This window comes from Mobula hypostoma, chromosome 2, assembly GCF_963921235.1.
Source record: "Mobula hypostoma chromosome 2, sMobHyp1.1, whole genome shotgun sequence".
Classification (NCBI taxonomy): Eukaryota; Metazoa; Chordata; class Chondrichthyes; order Myliobatiformes; family Myliobatidae; genus Mobula; species Mobula hypostoma.
The window spans coordinates 182,993,410-183,012,395 of NC_086098.1; the positions used below are offsets into that span (position 1 = coordinate 182,993,410).

At 39.4% G+C, this 18,986-nt stretch overlaps 1 protein-coding gene across 1 annotated transcript in view; it reads right to left on the reverse strand.

The window, feature by feature from the left end:
* Positions 1 to 18,986, reverse strand: part of lama5 (laminin, alpha 5) — a 377,869-nt gene that overhangs the window by 166,066 nt on the left and 192,817 nt on the right. Inside the window, exons 17-21 of the mRNA XM_063041218.1 lie at positions 9,462 to 9,508; positions 3,917 to 4,016; positions 3,666 to 3,718; positions 3,022 to 3,127; positions 339 to 441 (exon numbers count right to left, since the gene is read on the reverse strand). Of these exons, the coding sequence (XP_062897288.1) occupies positions 339 to 441; positions 3,022 to 3,127; positions 3,666 to 3,718; positions 3,917 to 4,016; positions 9,462 to 9,508 (409 nt within the window). The remainder of the gene's footprint in view (positions 1 to 338; positions 442 to 3,021; positions 3,128 to 3,665; positions 3,719 to 3,916; positions 4,017 to 9,461; positions 9,509 to 18,986) is intronic.

Sequence of the window (18,986 nt, forward strand, 5' to 3'; positions counted from 1 at the left end):
TCTAGGCAAGCTGCCATCCAACGCTGACGAGACCCACCTGCCCGAATTTTTCCAGCAGGAAAATATTATGCAATCACTGATTATTCATTTAGAGGAAGACTGCGTCACAATTTCTAACGCAACTTAACCAGTTCCTTGGTAATGGCCTTTCTTAAAGAAAACTCTGAAGATTATTGATTCAGGGATCCAGTAACCACCCTATCCTGTCACCTATGAATGTTCCTGAATCTGTAATAGCCCATTTAAGGCACAAATCCAACAGTTTCTAACTAATAATACTGCGAATGAATACCGAAAGGGGAAAACTCAAACAGAAGGGCACTGAACTGGAGGCTTACTGGTTGCATGTGCGCCCTTCGATATTCTGTCTGCAATGGCAACTCCCCGACAGCTCATCACACATCAAGCTACCCACAGAGCCTCCTATATCACATTGGCAACCTGTAGGCAAAGAGCATCCAAAACAAAACAAAAACATGAAGAGTTGACAGTAACAACAAAATCAAGGCACCATCTAAGAACCAACTTCATCACTAAGCAACTTGCATTAATTGATGAATGAACTGATTACCAAAGATGAGACTATACTCTGTGGCGACTTTATTAGGTACACCTGACTAGTTAAGAATGCAAATTCATCTGTAAGCCACATTTTTAAATGAGTTGGTGAGCTATCTGATGTCAAGCTGGCATTTCTCTGTTTGGTTTAACACTACCTCTCAGACCTTGAGCTGAAGTACTTCATGCCTTGAATTTCTTTCTCCCATCAACAAATAAAGTAACTTTACATTCCAGGGATGTGCAAAGGTAACTATTTGCCATGGGGTATTCACACTGATCTAAAGTATTTCCATTTCAGTTCCTTTGCTAACACCAGTGAGAAACAATTGGATGATTTGGTTGAAGAGATTAGTTTCCGCATGAATTCCACTCTGAGACCAGGTGCTGATTGGAGTCTTAGGGGACAGAAACAGGCCTTTCAGCTCAAATCACCCTGGCCAAACCAAACGTTAATTTGCCCGTGTTAGGCCCATATCCCTGCAAACCTACTCTGTCCATGAACCTGTCAGAATTTTTTATAATTCTGGTTCTGCCTGTGGCCACCCTTGCTTACCCCTGCCCTCTCAGTTACTCCTGCTCAGATGTTTGCATCATATGTACAGTTTAAAAACAGTCCAGGCATCCCTAGGAGAGGTCACCAGCCTTACAATGACCAGTGGCCTCTACCTGTCACTTTGGTCAGACCAACTGGCCAGAGACTCATGATTGAGTGTTTGGTTAGGTTGAGAAAGTATTCAAAAAACACGAGATCTTGGGCTTTATAAATGGAGGCATGGAATACCAGATCAAGGAAGTCACAATCAACCTTGTAAAACACTGCTCTATCCACAGCCAGAGGACCTGAGTCCATTCTCTGGTACTGCACATTGGGGTAAACATGAAGCCTTTGGGGAAAACATTAACATTAATTAATGTTAATGATCTGGCTGACAGAGCTGATGGCTTTGTGGCCAACTTTTGTAGATGATACAGCGATAAGGCAAGTACCGTTGAGGAAGCAGGGAGTCGGTAGATTAGGAATCGGGCAATGACAGGTAGAAAAGGAATACAGTGTAGCAAAATGAATGGTCATGCACTTTGATAGAAGGAATAAGGCATAGGCTACTTTTTAAATAGGGAACAAATTCAGAAATCGCAGGTGCAAAGGGACTTGTAAGTCCTAGTCTAGTGCAGGATTCCTTAAAAATTAACTTGCAGGTTGAGTCAGTAGCAAGGAAGATATATGCAATCTTGACAATCATGTCAAAATTTCTGGAATATAATAGAATGGATGTAATGCTGAAACTTAATAATGTACTTGTCAGACCACACTCAGAGTATTCTAAGCAGTTCTGAGCCTGATATCTAAGAAAGGATGCGCTGGCATTTGGAGAGGGTCCAGAGGAGATTTACGAGAACGATCCTGGGAATAAAAGAATTAACATACGAGGGGTGATTGATAAGTTCGTGGCCTAAGGTAGAAGGAGTCAATTTTAGAAAACCTAGCACATTTACTTTTCAACATAGTCCCCTCCCAGATTTACACACTTAGTCCAGCGGTCGTGGAGCATACGGATCTTGGACCTCCAGAAAGTGTCCACAGATGGGTGATTGATAAGTTTGTGGCCTAAGGTAGAAGGCGATGAGTTATACAGCTCTCGTTACATGCACGTGCAGTTCAGCTCTTTGAGTGATTATGCAGAAAGTTTGAAGTTAATGACTCATCTCCTTCTACCTTAAGCCACGAGCTTATCAATCACCCCCGATGAGTTATTAACTTCAAACTTTCTGCATAATCACTCAAAGAGTTGAACTGCACGTGCATGTAACGAGAGCTGGATAACTCATCTCCTTCTACTTTAGGCCATGAACTTATCAATCACCCTTGCTGTGTGCAATTATAAGAGGGGACTATGTTGAAAAATAAATGTGCTAGATTTTTAAAAACTGACTCCTTCTACCTTAGGCCACAAACTTATCAATTGCCTCTCGTATGTGGAGCATATGATTGTTCTGGACCTGTATTTGCTGGAGTTTAGAAGAATAAGGGGAGGTGGGACTCCCATTGAAAGCTCTCAAATATTGAAAGGGCTAGATAGAGTGACGTGCAGAGGATGGAGAGTGGGGGAGTCTAGGCCTAGAGGGCACAGCCTCAGAACAGAGATGAGGAAGAATTTCTTTAGGCAGAGGGTGGTAGAATTCTTTACCACAGACAGCTGTGGGGGCCAAGTCATTGGGTACATTGAAAGCACAGATTGATAGGTTCTTGATTAGTAAGAGCATCAAAGGTTATGGGGAGAAAGGAGGAGGATGGAGTTGACAGAGATAATAAATTAGTCATGCTGGAATGGTTGAGCAAAGGTAATGGGCCAAATAGCCTAATTCTGGTCCAATGTATCTAATAAAGTGGCCACTGAGCATATACTCATGTATCATAAACTTTAAAGAGATCCTGTCAGGCTGTGTAACAGGCAAACTCACCTTGGCATCCTAAGTAATTCCTGTTGCTGAGGTTATAGTATCCTGCTTTACAAGCTTTACAATGTCGCGTGCAGACATTAGGCTTACAGTAACACTGGCCATCATTCTGCAAAGCAAAGCAGCAACATTACAGAGAGCATCAGGAAATAAAACTTTACACTTTGATGGCCAATATCTTCAATTGTAACATTAAAAGACAGAGCTTGTAGCACCAGTACTGTGACAATACAGTTCTCCAGGAATAGAGATAGAGAGAAAGAGAGAGGGAGAGAGAGAGAGAAAGCTAGAGAAAGAGAGAGAGAGAGAGATAGTGATAGAGAGATAGAGAGAGAGAGAGAGAGAGAGAGAGAGAGAGATAGATAGAGAGAGATAGAGAGATAGAGAGAGAGATAGAGAGATAGAGAGAGAGATAGAGAGATAGAGATAGAGATAGAGAGAGTGAGTGAGAGAGAGAGAGAGAGAGAGAGAGAGAGAAGCAGAGAAAATGAGGCAGAGAGACTAGGTGACCAAGAAAGAGAGAATGAGCTTCCAAATAATAGCCTACATTTTGAGAAGATTGACGAAGACAAAGTTCATGAAGTATGAACAATCATATGCAATGATTTCTGAAGCTCAGCAAAGTGCACATGTAGCTTTCAACCAACCTGCAAGCACTCTGCAACAGCATTTAATGTACCTTCAATGTGGCACTGACAGCCTGAAAATTAATGCACATGAAAACAGTCAGTAAAAGTCATTAGCACCATTCTACTAAGAAATTATTTAAAGTCCCTGCATTTTTAAGATTCTAGCCACAAATTAATTCAGGTGGTAAAATCTGTACAATAATGAACGAACGTCAACACAAAAATTCCACAAAACTGTTGCTGCTGGGAGATACAAAGAAATCTCTTACTGGAGCACCCCCAAGGGTTTTCTGGTGACAGATTCCAAAAAAGAGGCTTGCATTTATCACAGGCAGAACCTTCAACGTTTCTCCGACATTGACAGGAATCCTTGAAGGGAAAGAAAAGAGAAACATAACTAGTCAGTTATATCCCCTTCAGCAAATGTCATCCTAGCACATCATGTTTTGTTCTGCCCTTCACACTAGAAAAGGCCCAGAGTGACTCAAGTAGCAGCAGTACTATTAATGGATATGATTAAATATTCCCATTTCAGCCTGATACAGCTAAAAAGCACAACTGCTTCCAAGGTCAGTACAGTCAACAAAGATGTCTTATTGCGCTTAAACGAACTATCGCTGCTTAAAACGGACAGAAACACCACCAATTGTGTGTCCTTTGTTTCACAGAATCCTGTTTAACCCCTCCCCTACCGAATGCAGCGATTCAGATTGACGGGTTCACTATATACCGTCAGGATAGATCTATAGAGGTGGAGGAGTATGCCTCATGATCAACTCTTCTTGGTGCACGAATATATCAGTGCTGTCCCAATTCTGCTCACCAGACATGGAATATCTAGCAGTTAGGTGCCGCCCTTTTTACCTACCACGGGAATTCTCCTGGTCATTTTGGTAGCAGTTTACATTCCACCTCAGGCCAATGTCAGTCAGGCTTTAGATGATCTGAGCAATGGGATCAACATGCATGAAACAGCGCACCCTAATGCCTTCACCATCGTTTTGGGGGATTTTAACCAGGCCAGTCTGAAAAAAAATCACTAGGCAATTACCATCAACAGATCAGTTGCAATACCAGAGGAAACAACATACCGGACCATTGCTACACCACCATCAAGAATGCCTACCATGCTATTCCACGCCCTCAGTTCAGGAAGTCTGATCACCTGGCTGTACTTCTACTCCCTAGGTATAGGCAGAGACTGAAGTCTGCAGCACCAGCAGTGAGGACCAAGAAGATATGGACAAGGGAAGCACAGGGGTGCCTACAGGACTGCTTTGAATTGGTGGACTGAACTGTATTCAGGGATTCATCTTTGAACCTGGATGAGTATGCTGCAGTTGTTACCAATTTCATTAAAACCTGTGTGGATGAGTGTGTGCCTACAAAGACTTGCTGTACATTCCCAAACCAAAAGCCGTGGATGAACCAGGAGGTACGTCATCTGCCTAAGGTTAGATCTGTGGCATTCAAGTCTGGCGACCCAGACCTGTACCAAAAAACCAGGTATGATTTGCGAAGGGCTACTTCAAGGGCGAAGAGACAATTTCGGACGAGGTTGGAGGTGACATCGAATGCACGGCAACTCTGGCGAGGTTTGCAAGACATTGCTTCCTACAAAGCGAAACCCAACAGCACGAATGGCTGCGATACTTCACGACCAGATGAACTCAATGCCTTCTATGCACGCTTTGAAAGGGAGAACACAACTACAGCTGTGAAGAACCCTGCTGCACCTGTTGACTCCGTGATCTCTGCCTCAGAGGCTGATGTCAGACTATCTTTAAAGAGATTGAACCCTCGCAAGGCGGAAGGTCCAGAAGGAGTACCTGGTATGGCTAGCGGGAGATTCAAGGACATTTTCAACCTCTCACTGCCACGGGCAGAAGTTCCCATTTACTTCAAAAAGGCAACAATTATACCAGTGTCTAAGAAGAATAATGTGAGCTGCCTTAATGACCATCGCCGATAGCACTCATATCGACAGCGATGAAATGCTTTGGGAGGTTGGTCATGACTAGACTAAACTCCTGCCTCAGCAAGGACCTGGACCCATTGCAATTTGCCTATCGCCACAATTGGCTGACGGCAGATGCAATCTCAATTGCTCTCCACACGGCTTTAGACCACCTGGACAACACAAACACCTATGTCAGAGTGCTGTTCATCGACTGTAGCTTAGCACTTAATACCATCATTCCCACAATCCTGATTGAGAAGTTGCAGAACCTGGGCCTCTGTACCTCCCTCTGCAATTGGATCCTCGACTTCATAACTGGAAGACCACAATCTGTGTGGATTGGTGATAACATATCCTCCTCACTGACGATCAACACTGGCGCACCTCAGGGGTGTGTGCTTAGCCCACTGCTCTGCCCTCTATATACACATGACTGTGTGGCTAGACATAGCTCAAATACCATCTATAAACTTGCTGACGATACAACCATTGTTGGTACAATCTGAGGTGGTGATGACAGGGCGTACAGGAGTGAGATATGCCAACTAGTGGAGTGGTGCCACAGCAACAACCTGGCACTCAACATCAGGAAGATGAAAGAGCTGATTGTGGACTTCAGGAAGAGTAAGACAAAGGAACACATACCAATCCTCATAGAGGGATCAGAAGTGGAGAGAGTGAGCAGTTTCAAGTTCCTGGGTGTCAAGATCTCTGAGTATCTAACCTGGTCCTAACATATTGATGTAGTTATAAAGAAGGCAAGACAGCAGCTATACTTTATTAGGAGTTTGAAGAGATTTGGCATGTCAACAAATACACTCAAAAACTTCTACAGCTCCATCTTGGGTACTAGCCTACAAAGTACCCGGGACATCTTTAGGGAGCAATGTCTCAGAAAGGCAGCATCCATTATTAAGGACCTCCAGCACCCAGGGCATGCCCTTTTCTCACTGTTACCATCAGGTAGGAGGTACAGAAGCCTGAAGGCACACACTCAGCAATTCAGGAACAACTTCTTCCCATCTGCCATTGGTTTCCTAAATGGACAATAAATCCTTGGACTCTACCTCACTCTTTTTTTAATATACAGCATTTCTGATTTTTGCACGTTTTTAATCTATTCAATATATCTATACTGTAATTGATTCACTTGTTTATGTATTATGTTTTATTTTATTTATTATTATTTTTTTCCCTCTCTGCTAGATTGAACTGCTGCTGCTAAGTTAACAAATTGCACGTCACATGCCGGTGATATTAAACCTGATTCTGAGTGTCAGTTATCAGCAAGTGTGGGAGTCCCACATAAATTCAGAACCTCCACAGTGGAATTGCTACTTTGATTACAAGGTCCAAGTATATAATAATTCAGATTGGATACGGATGCTTTGTTGCACTGGCTACTGATGTTGCGAATTTGAATTGATTTCTGGATTCTAAGCCCCAAAGTAAAATTTCATTTCTTTTGCTTACTTGGATGTCACAACAGGTTGTTGATAAAAACTACCACAAAAAAGCAGCTATTTCCTGTTCTTGTTTCCCTGATAATAGTGATTTAAATTTATATAGTATTGTTAACACAGTCAAGCCTTGCAAGTTCCTTTACAGGAGCATGCACCCATGATCAAATTGAAAATGGTGAGGCAGCTCTGAGGTATTAACTGGCATATTCCTGCTTCTATTTTATTCTTTGTGTTCATTATCAAATTAAGTTTGACATGGAGCCCATATAGCCAAATATTCCAACAGATGACCAGCAGGTTGCTCAAATGGACAAGTTTTAAGAAAAACAAAATCCTGCTGGAAACTGAAATATAGACAGTTTGTGCTCAAACTATGCTCACAGCAGTTTCAGATGAAGCTGAGATGGAGATGGATCAGCCATGATAAAATGGTGGAGCAGACTCGATGGGCCAAATGGCCTGATTCTGCTTCTATATCTTAATGGTCTTCTGAAGAGTATGGGCCTCAAATTATAGTTCAGTTTCTCTCTCCACAGATGCTGCAGTAAGCATTTGCAGCATTTTCTGTCTTTATTTTAGGCTTTAAGAAGGATCTTAAAGGAGGACAAGGAGAATGGAAATAACATTTCCCCAATATTCCCCAATGTCAATATACATTTCCCATTCAGAACTACATGATTCACAGCAGCTTTTCACACACAGAGGGAAGGATTGCAATCTTGGTGTGAACACCTCATCCATAATGGAAAGAAATGCTTTCCATCTCTTTAGTCATGAGAAGTCAGTTCTATTGTCTCCACCTACGAGTCTGTAATGCTGCTGCAAGCAAATTTTTATTGTGCCCTTTCTCACCATACTTGGGCATCTGACAGTCAACATGATTTGAACTCGGACCTTTTAAACTCAAGAACAAATAGCATAATCCATTCAATAAATAGCATTTAAATATGCTCAATAATAATTACTGGCTCACAACTTATCCATATCCCTTTTTGACAGTCTAGGTAAGGTTGAGATGTAAAGAGATTATGAAAAACAGGGCTTCTTGCTTTATGCAGTTTTTGTTGGTATTTCAGATTTCCAGCATCTGCAGTTAGTTATGCTTATCCACTGCCCAAAAGAGATTCATTGGGTTCAGGTTGTACTTTTTGTTGGAAGACCTGGGTTCCGGTTGGATTGGATTTTGCTACACTGGCTCAGCAAGACTGGTTTAACATGGTTGATATTGATGTATTTAAGGTGGTGGCTCAGTATGGTCGGAAGAAGATTATTTAGTTTGGATCTGGCTTTGGTTTGATTGGGTTGCGTTTACCACCTTAGCAGTCCACAAACTAACAGAGAGGAGCCAAGTAACCAAAAGCACAGTTTATAAAGACAAGGTATCCTGCAAATACTAAAATTCTTCAGAAGCACACACAAAATGCTGGAGGAAGTCAGCAAGTGAGGCATCAATGGAGGGCAACAAGCGTCGACTGAGACCCTACATCAGGATTCCAGAACTATTTATTCCCCCTCCGTAGAGGCTGCCTGACTTGCTGAGTTCCTCCAGCATCTGGTGTGAGAAAGGCCTATTTTACCAGAATATTTTCTGAAACTTTAAACCCCTCCAATTGATTCTGCTTTATAGATTAAGATCCTCGTTGCTGCACAGAAGGAAAATGAAAACCCAAATGTCACAAAAGAGAAGATTCAGTGCCTCAGCACGAAGAGGAGGAAGGTTTCCTTCATGAGCAATCCACCAATGATAGTGTAAAATTAGATTTATCAAGGTATTTCAACAAGACCTGCTCCAGCTGTGAGGATTAGTATTGAAAGGAAATCCTTCCTAATGTATTAACAATGCAATTAAAGTACAGCATCTGTTCATCTTCCCCATTTACCCTCGTGATCTAAAGGTCATCGTTTAAGGGGATCCATTTGTTTAGTTGCAGTTAAGTACCGTACTGTGCAAAAATTTTAGGCACCCTAGATGTTTTATGTGGTTTCAGATGGTTGGGCCTCTATGGAGCCCTGATCTCAACATCACTGAGGCAGTCTGGGATTACCTAGAGAGACAGAAGCAAGCGAGACAGCCAATACCTGTAGAAGAACTGTGGCAAGTTCTCCAAGACGCTTGGAACTACTGTACCTACCAGCTGATTTTCTTATAGAACTGCACTACAGAATAGATGAGATTTTAAAATCAAAGGGTGGTCACACCAAATACTGATTTGATTTTAGCTTTGGTTTTTACTGTTTACTGCTCTTCATAGTAATTTTTTTTGGTCTTTAGAATCTTTCCATTTCATTATGTTGAAAGCATCTTTGCTTTACAGAATTTTTTTACATGTGCCTAAGAGTGTTGCACAGTGCTGTACATAAGTTTAACATACTGCAATACGTGTTACTCACATCATTGGTGGAGAGAGATGTAGAGCCAGCTGGATCACAGGAAGCCACTACAAATAAAAATCAGAATACAGTAAGGTACTGGGATAATGCTTGTTGAGCTGATAGTTTTGCGTTACCAAGCACAGTGTTTACACCACTGGATTTGAGCCTCTTGTAAGATGTGATATGATGCTCTGTAACTACAAGTCTGCACGGTAGTGTGGAGGGTAGCACAACACTTACAGTACCAGTGATCCGGGTTCAATCCCGCTGCTGTTTGTAAGGAGTTTGTGTGGGATTCCTCTGGGTGCTCTGGTTTCCTCCAACATTCCAAAGATATATGGGTTAGGGTTCGTAAGTTGTGGGCAAGCTATATAGGTGCCAGAGACATGGTGATGCATGCCGGCTGCCCACAGCACATCCACAGACTGTGATGGTTGCTACACGCTTCACTGAATGTTTCAATGTACAAGTGACAAATAAAGCTAATCTTTATCCTTTTTGTTAAACAATGACAAAGATTATCCAATTTCTAACTAAACCAAGACCGCCAACAATGATATCAATGTTAAGTATTAAATTCAGAAGCACTTAAGAGAAAAAATAGATGGCACTTTCAAAACAAAGATTACATCAGAGAAGCCAGAAAGATAAAAAGACACCGTGTTGAGTTCTAATAGTTCAAGTGATGAGTGGCAAACATCACAGCGAATATGTAACTAAAGATAAAGTAGCAAAAACATTTGTATGAAAAGAATATTTTCTGAAATAAGGTTGTATATCCCTTATCCAAAAAGCTTGGGGCCAGAAGTGTTTCAGATTTTGGATTTTGGGATATATAATGAGATAGCTTGGATTTACCATCATTTCTGACTCTGAATTTATCTGCTACTGGTAAACAATCTTTATTTTATACTTCAAACAACAGGAATTCTGCAGATGCTAGAAATTCAAGCAACATACATCAAAGTTGCTGGTGAACGCAGCAACATTGGGTGATATACTGTGTCCGGTGCTCCCGATGTGGCCTTTTATATATTGGTGAGACCCGACGCAGACTGGGAGACCGCTTTGCTGAACATCTACGCTCTGTCCGCCAGAGAAAGCAGGATCTCCCAGTGGCCACACATTTTAATTCCACATCCCATTCCCATTCTGACATGTCTATCCACGGCCTCCTCTACTGTAAAGATGAAGCCACACTCAGGTTGGAGGAACAACACCTTATATTCCGTCTGGGTAGCCTCCAACCTGATGGCATGAACATTGACTTCTCTAACTTCCGCAAGGCCCCACCTCCCCCTCGTACCCCAGCTGTTACTCATTTTTATGCACACATTCTTTCTCTCACTCTCCTTTTTCTCCCTCTGTCCCTCTGAATATACCTCTTGCCCATCCTCTGGGTCACCCCCCCCCCCGTCTTTCTCCCCAGGCCTCCTGTCCCATGATCCTCTCGTATCCCCTTTTGCCTATCACCTGTCCAGCTCTCGGCTCTATCCCTCCCCCTCCTGTCTTCTCCTATCATTTTGCATCTCCCCCTCCCCCTCCAGCTTTCAAATCCCTTACTCACTCTTCCTTCAGTTAGTCCTGACGAAGGGTCTCGGCCTGAAACGTCGACTGCGCCTCTTCCTATAGATGCTGCTTGGCCTGCTGCGTTCACCAGCAACTTTGATGTATGTTGCGTTTATTTTATACTTGTTCATTAAAATAAAAATTATTACATACCATTAATGAAATAGGGACTTCCGGTAGCGCTCATGGAGTGAAGTCGTGTTCTTGACTCGCTCCATTACCTCTGAGTTTTTTTCTTATGATCAGCTATATTTTAATTAACCATTAAGGCATCAACTTTTACAATACTTTGAAATAAATTGGGCTCTCCGATAACTGGATGCGTTTAAGGTCTGCTATGTCTAAGAATGGGAAAAACTGGAAGGATAGCAAACCTCCGGTTAAACCGAAAGGTATTGATTTCCCTCCGACTGAACCACCGGTGACTTTGAAAGCTATATCGGAGTTAATTCAAAGGGAAATTTCAACCTCTGTTACGGAGCTGATTCGTGCGGAAATTTCAATTAATTTCCAGAAAATTGCCGATTCATCGATAAGATACAAACATCTATTACGGAACATCAGTCGGCTATATCTGATCTTCAAAAATCCACGCAACAAAGTGAGCTTAAGATGGGGAAAATCGAAGAAACAATTAATGTAATGAAGAAGAAACTTGACTTTCTGACCTTTAAAAACTCTGACTTAGAATCTAGAATGCGACGGCAGAATCTACGAATGATTGGGGTGCGTGAAGCTGTTGAATCTGATAACCCTATGAAGTATTTTTCTCAACTTTTAAAAGATGCATTTCCTACTGTATTTCCTGACCAACCACCGTTATTGGATTGTGTTCACAGAGTTCCATCATACTCGCCTAAGTCAGATAAACCTAGACATGTCATTTTACGGTTTTATTACTTTCAAGACAAGGAGAAACTGTTTCGATTCGTTTGATCTAAAGGTTTCATTGATTTTTTGGATCTTAAGTTCCGATTCGTGGAAGATTTCAGTAAACCAATCCGGGATCAACGGGTTCGTTACAGATCTGTGATGTCGGAACTCTACAAGATGGATTTAAGACCAGCACTTCTTTACCCTGCACATTTAAGGATTCGTACGTTGGATGGAGCCCTCCGTTTTTTTGACTCTCCATCGGATGCCCAGAGTTATCTGGATCAATTTTCACCTTCAACATCTTAATTGTAATTTTTTAACTAACTCCGTTGATTGGAGGCTGTGAATTTGTCAGTCTTAATTTTTTTTGCCCTATTTGGGCAGAAAAGTTTATTTTTGATTACTTAATATGGTTGCTAAACTTTCTTTTTAACTGCTTCATTTCTTTCTTTTTCCCAGGGGATTCTGGGTGATTACTTCCTTATTGTCATTTTACGTATTTCCTTTGTGGCCTTAAATTTTGTAGTTTTTTTAAAATCTATTTTGTTTTGTAGGTTTTTATAACTAGTTTATGTTAATAATCTTATTTTTTTTGTTGTTTTGTTTACTCATGGGTCTGGGGTTTATTGCGGTTTTTTAAATATATTTTCTGGCTTTTATTCTGTTATGTGTTTATTTTAATTGAGTTATCTTTTTTTTATTCTTTTACTGTTTTATAATCAGCTGATCTTTTTTATATTTACACTTTTTTTTAGGGAGCGTATACAGGAAGTCATGGGGGGTAGTTTTAGTGCTTGCTTCTTTCGGGCTGGTCTGCTTTAGATTTAGCCTTTGGGTTATGGGGTGGGGGGTGGTGGGAGGGGCTTCACGTTTTAGTTTTTTTCTTCTTGGGCTATATACATTATTGAAGTATTGGTTGCGTTCTTCTTCCCGGTATCTCTTGTATGTTCTGTTCCCTCTGCGGGTTCGTGGGTCGAGCCTATCGTCAATCCTCCTTGTTGTGGGTTGACTTTAGGGTTTATGGAGTCTATCATTAATTTTGTCTCCTGGAATACTAATGGTCTTAATCATCCTATTAAAAGGAAAAAAGTTTTTAAAGTGTTCCGGAGACTTAAAGCACAAATTTTATTCTTACAAGAGACCCATGTGCGGAGGGGGGACAGACTACGTTTTTTTAAATTCTGGAAGGAACAACAATTTCATTCGAACTCCAATGCTAAGATTCGAGGCGACTCTATTTTTATAGACTCCTCAGTTACTTTTATACAACATGATATTATTTCTGATCCAAATGGTAGATTTCTATTGGTTAGTGGTTTACTATTTAATAAAAAAGTAATTTTGGTTAATGTTTATGCTCCTAATATGGACTGTCCGGAATTTTATAAATCATTATTTAATCAGTTTCCGAATTTGAACGAGTTTTCATTGATCTGGGGCGGAGATCTTAATACCTGTTTGTCTCCAGTTTTGGACCGTTCGGCTCCTTTACGGACCTTACCTAATAAATCAGCAACTTTGATTAATTCATTCCTTTTTGATTCTGGGTCGACGGACATTTGGCGCTTTTTGCATCCTCAGGAAAAAGATTTTTCTTTTTTTTCACATGTTCATCATTCCTATTCAAGAATTGATTATTTCTTTATTGATTCTCGTCTTATTTCCTCAGTGATTAAATGTGATTATGACGCTATAACCATTTCGGATCATGCTCCACTTAAGCTTTCTATTAAATTTCTGGCCAATATACAAAATAATAGACAATGGTGTTTTAATTCGCTGTTGCTTCAGGACTCGGACTTTGTTAACTTTATGAATGAACAGATTGATCTTTTTTTTACAATTAACCATATAGAGGATATTTCTGTTAACACTCTTTGGGACACTTTTAAAGCTTATATTCGTGGTCAGATTATCTCGTATTCTGCTGCTTTGAGGAAGAAGCAGAAGCAGGAGGAGTTGGTAATTGTGGACAAGATTAAGGAAATTGATAAGAAATATGTTATAGCTCCTTCTGAGGAGTTATATAAACAAAGAACTGAACTTCAAACGGAACACAGTTTATTACTCTCGTCCTCGATTGTAAACCAATTAAAGAAAACAAGAAGTGAATTTTATGTACACAGTGACAAAATTGGCAAACTGTTGGCTAATCAATGGAAGTCCAATTATGCTAAATCTCAAATTAATCAGATTTATAACCAAAATGATCGACTGATACTTGATCATGTGGGGATTAATCAAACCTTCTGTGATTTTTACTCTTCCTTATATCAATCAGAGTCTCCTCGAGATTCTAAATATATGAATGATTTTTTAGATAATTTAGACTTCCCTGAGATGTCACAGGATATGTCTTCTATGTTAGATACTCCCATTACCATGGATGAGATTAAGAATGTTATTTTCTCTATGAATTTGGGGAAAGCTCCTGGCCCTGATGGGTTTACCGTAGAATTTTATAAATGTTTTGCTCCTTCATTAATCCCTTGGCTCTGTAGGGTTTTTGAGGCTTCATTGAAACTTGGTAAACTTCCTGAATCTTTTAATAGAGCGTCAATTTCTTTAATATTAAAGAAGGATAAAGATCCTGCTCAATGTGCATCTTATAGACCAATATCTTTATTAAATGTTGATTCTAAAGTTTTTTCTAAGTTATTAGCAAATAGATTAGAAAAAGTACTTCCCTCTATTATTTCGGAAGACCAAACGAGTTTTATTAAAGGTCGTTACTCTTTTTATAATATTCGTACACTGTTAAATATCGTTTATACTCCCTCACAAAATGTTCCTGAGTGTGTTATCTCTTTAGATGCCGAGAATGCTTTTGATAGAGTAGAATGGCCTTATTTATTTAAGGTGCTTGAAATGTTTAATTTTAGCTCGAAATTTATATCCTGGATTAAACTGTTATATCATTCTCCTGTGGCCTTGGTCCGTACTAACTCTTTAAGTTCACCTTTTTTCCCTCTTTTTCGAGGTACTCGACAAGGTTGTCCTCTTAGTCCCTATTATTTGATATTGCATTAGAACCTCTTGCAATTCCCATTCGAGAATCTCCAAATATTACTGGGATAACTCGGGGCTTAAAGTCCCATAAATTATCACTCTATGCTGAAATTTACTTTTATATATTTCTAATCCTCAAAAATCCATCCCGGCTGTTTTAGAGTTATTAGCACAATTTGGACTTTTTTCAGGTTATAAATTAAATCTTAGTAAGAGTGAACTCTTTCCGATTAATAAACAACTTCCCTTATATTATAAATTTCCATTTAAATTGATTAATAATTATTTTTCATATCTTGGGATTAAAATTACTTGTAACTACAAAGATTTATTTAAGACTAACTTTTTACCATTAATAGACCATATTACTCAACTTTCATCTAAATGGTTTCCTTTATATTTAAGCAACATACATCAAAGTTGCTGGTGAACGCAGCAGGCCAAGCAGCATCTATAGGAAGAGGCGCAGTCGACGTTTCAGGCCGAAACCCTTCGTCAGGTCCTGATGAAGGGTTTCGGCCTGAAACGTCGACTGCGTCTCTTCCTATAGATGCTGCTTGGCCTGCTGCGTTCACCAGCAACTTTGATGTATGTTGCTTGAATTTCCAGCATCTGCAGAATTCCTGTTGTTTTCCTTTATATTTAACTTTGATTGGTCGTATTAATGCAGTTAAGATTTTTTTTTGCCAAAATTTTTATATATATTTCAGGCATTACCAATCTTTGTTCCAAAATCTTTTTTTGACAAAGTTGACTCTAAAATTTCTTCATTTATTTGGCAGAATAAAAACCCGAGACTGGGTAAAATACATTTACAGAAAGCTAAGAGAGATGGAGGCTTAGCATTACCTAACTTTAGATTTTATTATTGGGCTATTAATATTCAACATATGCAATTCTGGTTACTGGACCAGGATATACTATCCATTCCTAAATGGGTAGTATTGGAATTACAATCTGTTCAGGGTTTTACACTTGGCTCTATTTTAGGTTCCTCTCTTCCTTTTGATTTGAAACGCCTTAAACAGGTGTCTAACCCAATAGTTAAATATACCTTGCGTATTTGGTTTCAATTCAGAAAATTTTTTGATCTTAATCAATTTGGGTTAGCGATTCCTATTTTAGGTAACATATTTTTTCCTCCCTCTTTTACGGATCGTGCTTTTCAAACTTGGAAGACTAAGAGTATTTCACGGTTTTTGGATTTATTTTTAGATGGTTCCCTTATGTCTTTTGAACAATTATCTAATAAATATAACTTATCAAGAATACATTTTTTTAGATATCTACAAGTTAGAAATTTCCTAAGTACTATACTTTCTTCCTTTCCAATGCTTCCTCCTACATACATTTTAGATACTATAATCAACCTTAATCCATGTCAGAAAGGTGCATCGGCTATGATTTATAATATTATTATGAAACTTAGGAAAGCTCCATTTGATAAGATTAGGGTAGATTGGGAACAGGAATTGGGGTTTACCATTTCCGTGGATGACTGGGGGCAGATTTTACAATTAGTCAATACTTCCTCTATTTGTGCTAAACATTCCCTAATTCAATTTAAAGTTGTTCATAGAGCACATATGTCCAAAGATAAGTTAGCGCGCTTTTATTCTCATATTAATCCTTTTTGTGATAGATGTCCAGGGCAGATAGCCTCTTTAACTCATATGTTTTGGTCTCGCCCTACTTTGGAAACTTTTTGGAGAGACATTTTTAATATTATCTCCAAGGTATTGAATATAGATATCTCTCCTCACCCTATTACTGCTGTCTTTGGACTACCTAAAATTTCCAGTAATCTTTCCCCTTCAGCCCGTAGAATGATTGCATTTCTTACTTTAATGGCGAAAAGATGTATCTTACAACATTGGAAAGAGCTTAATGCTCCAACTACCTTTTTTTGGTTTTCTCAGATGATATTATGCTTGAATCTGGAGAAAATTAGAAGCAATCTTTATGACTCCTCATTTAAATTTGAACAGACTTGGAGATCTTTTATTCAATATTTTCATTTAATGTAATATATACCCTTCTTGTTTTTTTTTACTGTTTTTAATGGAGGTCGGGATTGAGGACGTGATTTTAAGTTTAACTCTGTTTGGTTTCAAGTTAGCCCATTGCTTTGCTTTGCTTTTAGTTAGTTGCACGGTGGGTTTTTTTTGGGGTTTTTTTTTCCTTTTCTCTATTGATATATATATAAAATTAGTATACTATTATGTTATCTTGGTATGTTATGTTTAAATTACATTGTTTGTAGTATTTTTTTTGTTTTAATATCTTCTGTAATTTTATTATATTCTAACAGTGTATTAATGTCTATATGGCTTACCTTTTTGTATACTTATTTAATAAAAAGATTTAAAAAGAAAGACCATTAATGAAATGAAAATATAATGTGTACAGGGTAACAAAAGCAGCACAGCAGCATCAGGAGAAAACTTGAATCAGCTGTGGAGCAACAATCAACGGCAGGCTTTCTGTCTCCACCTACGGTGCCATGTTTTGAATAAAAGGTTACAATAAACTCTTCCTACAGATGCTGCCTGGCCTGCTGCGTTCACCAGCAACTTTGATGTATGTTGCTTGAACTTCCAGCATCTGCAGAATTCCTGTTGTTTGACAATAAACTATATTTGTATTTTACATTTTTTAAAAGTTTTATGAAAGGCATAAACATAATCAGCATTGTAGATTTATTCTGATGTTAGATTTTTATCAGTGGTGATCTTGGCAAAGTCATCTCTGCTGCTGCGTGATCAGCAGACGCATTAAAAATTTAATGCCGTGCCTTTATTAAATTTCAGCAACCAATATGTTGAATATTCACAATAACCTTCAATTTTCAGTTTGTTAGAAAAGACCTTGGTTTGTTTCATGATCAGAATACTGTTAAACAGCAAATGTTCACTCTGATGCTGATGAATCCACTCTTTCAATACACATTCGAGATCTTCATTTTTCACTTTATGCAGCATTTTTACACTTTTTATTAACTTCTATTTATTATATATGTGAGGTCACTTCTCAGAACTGGCTGTGGTGCACAGAGACCTGGGCATTGCGTTGAGAACCTTCCCAGCCTTATGGAGTTTTCCATTTCTGACATCATGTCAGCACTCAAAAAATTCAGGTTTTACAGGTTTTCGGATTCTGGTATTCCGGTTAAGGTGTACTCAACATGTATTGATCTAATATTTTGCATTTTTATAAGTTGTAATATAATCACGAGTCATTGATGACATCCTAAATGCTTAAGTTAACATTCAGACTTCTTCATTCCAAAGAAAAGATGCTTAGTTCATCTCAAGTCCTCCATGCTGCAGGATCGCCTCTGCACACTCTGCAGTACAATCGTATCCTTCTAATAGTGCAGCAACCAAGAGTGGCCCAGCTAGGTCAGAACTGGCTCAATTTTAACATCTTGAAATGGGAAATTGCATATTAAATTGGCTGGATTCTTCTGGTCAGGTTATTGCCCAAACCATGAAGACAAAAACCTACTTGATATAACTGCAGCTTCATTGTGGCCCTACAATGTCTGTTGACACCGATCCCCTGCACTGACGGAATATTAGCAATCCACTGTCACACACTAACACCTACAATTTTTCTGTAGTGATGTGAACTCACTCATTTTAAGGATAGCTTGCCAAATATCGGATGGAATTCCCGCGCTTGTCTGTAAGAAGTTTCTCCCAAGACTGTGTGAGTTTGCTCAGGGTGCTCTGGTTTCCCCCCACATTTCAAAGATGTGCTGGTTAGTTTTAATAAACCGTGGGCTTGCTATGCTGGCGCCATAAGATTGGTGACACTTGCAGTGTGCCCTCAGCTCATCCTCGGACTGTGTTGATCGTTAATGTAAACTGGGTATGTCACTGTACGTTTCAATGTACATGTGACAAATAAACGCTCTGTCTGCCAGAGAAAGCAGGATCTCCCAGTGGCCACTCATCTTAATTCCACATCCCAATCCCATTCTGATATGTCTATCCACGGCCTCCTCTACTGTAAAGATGAAGCCACACTCAGGTTGGAGGAACAACACCTTATATTCCGTCTGGGTAGCCTCCAACCCGATGGCAT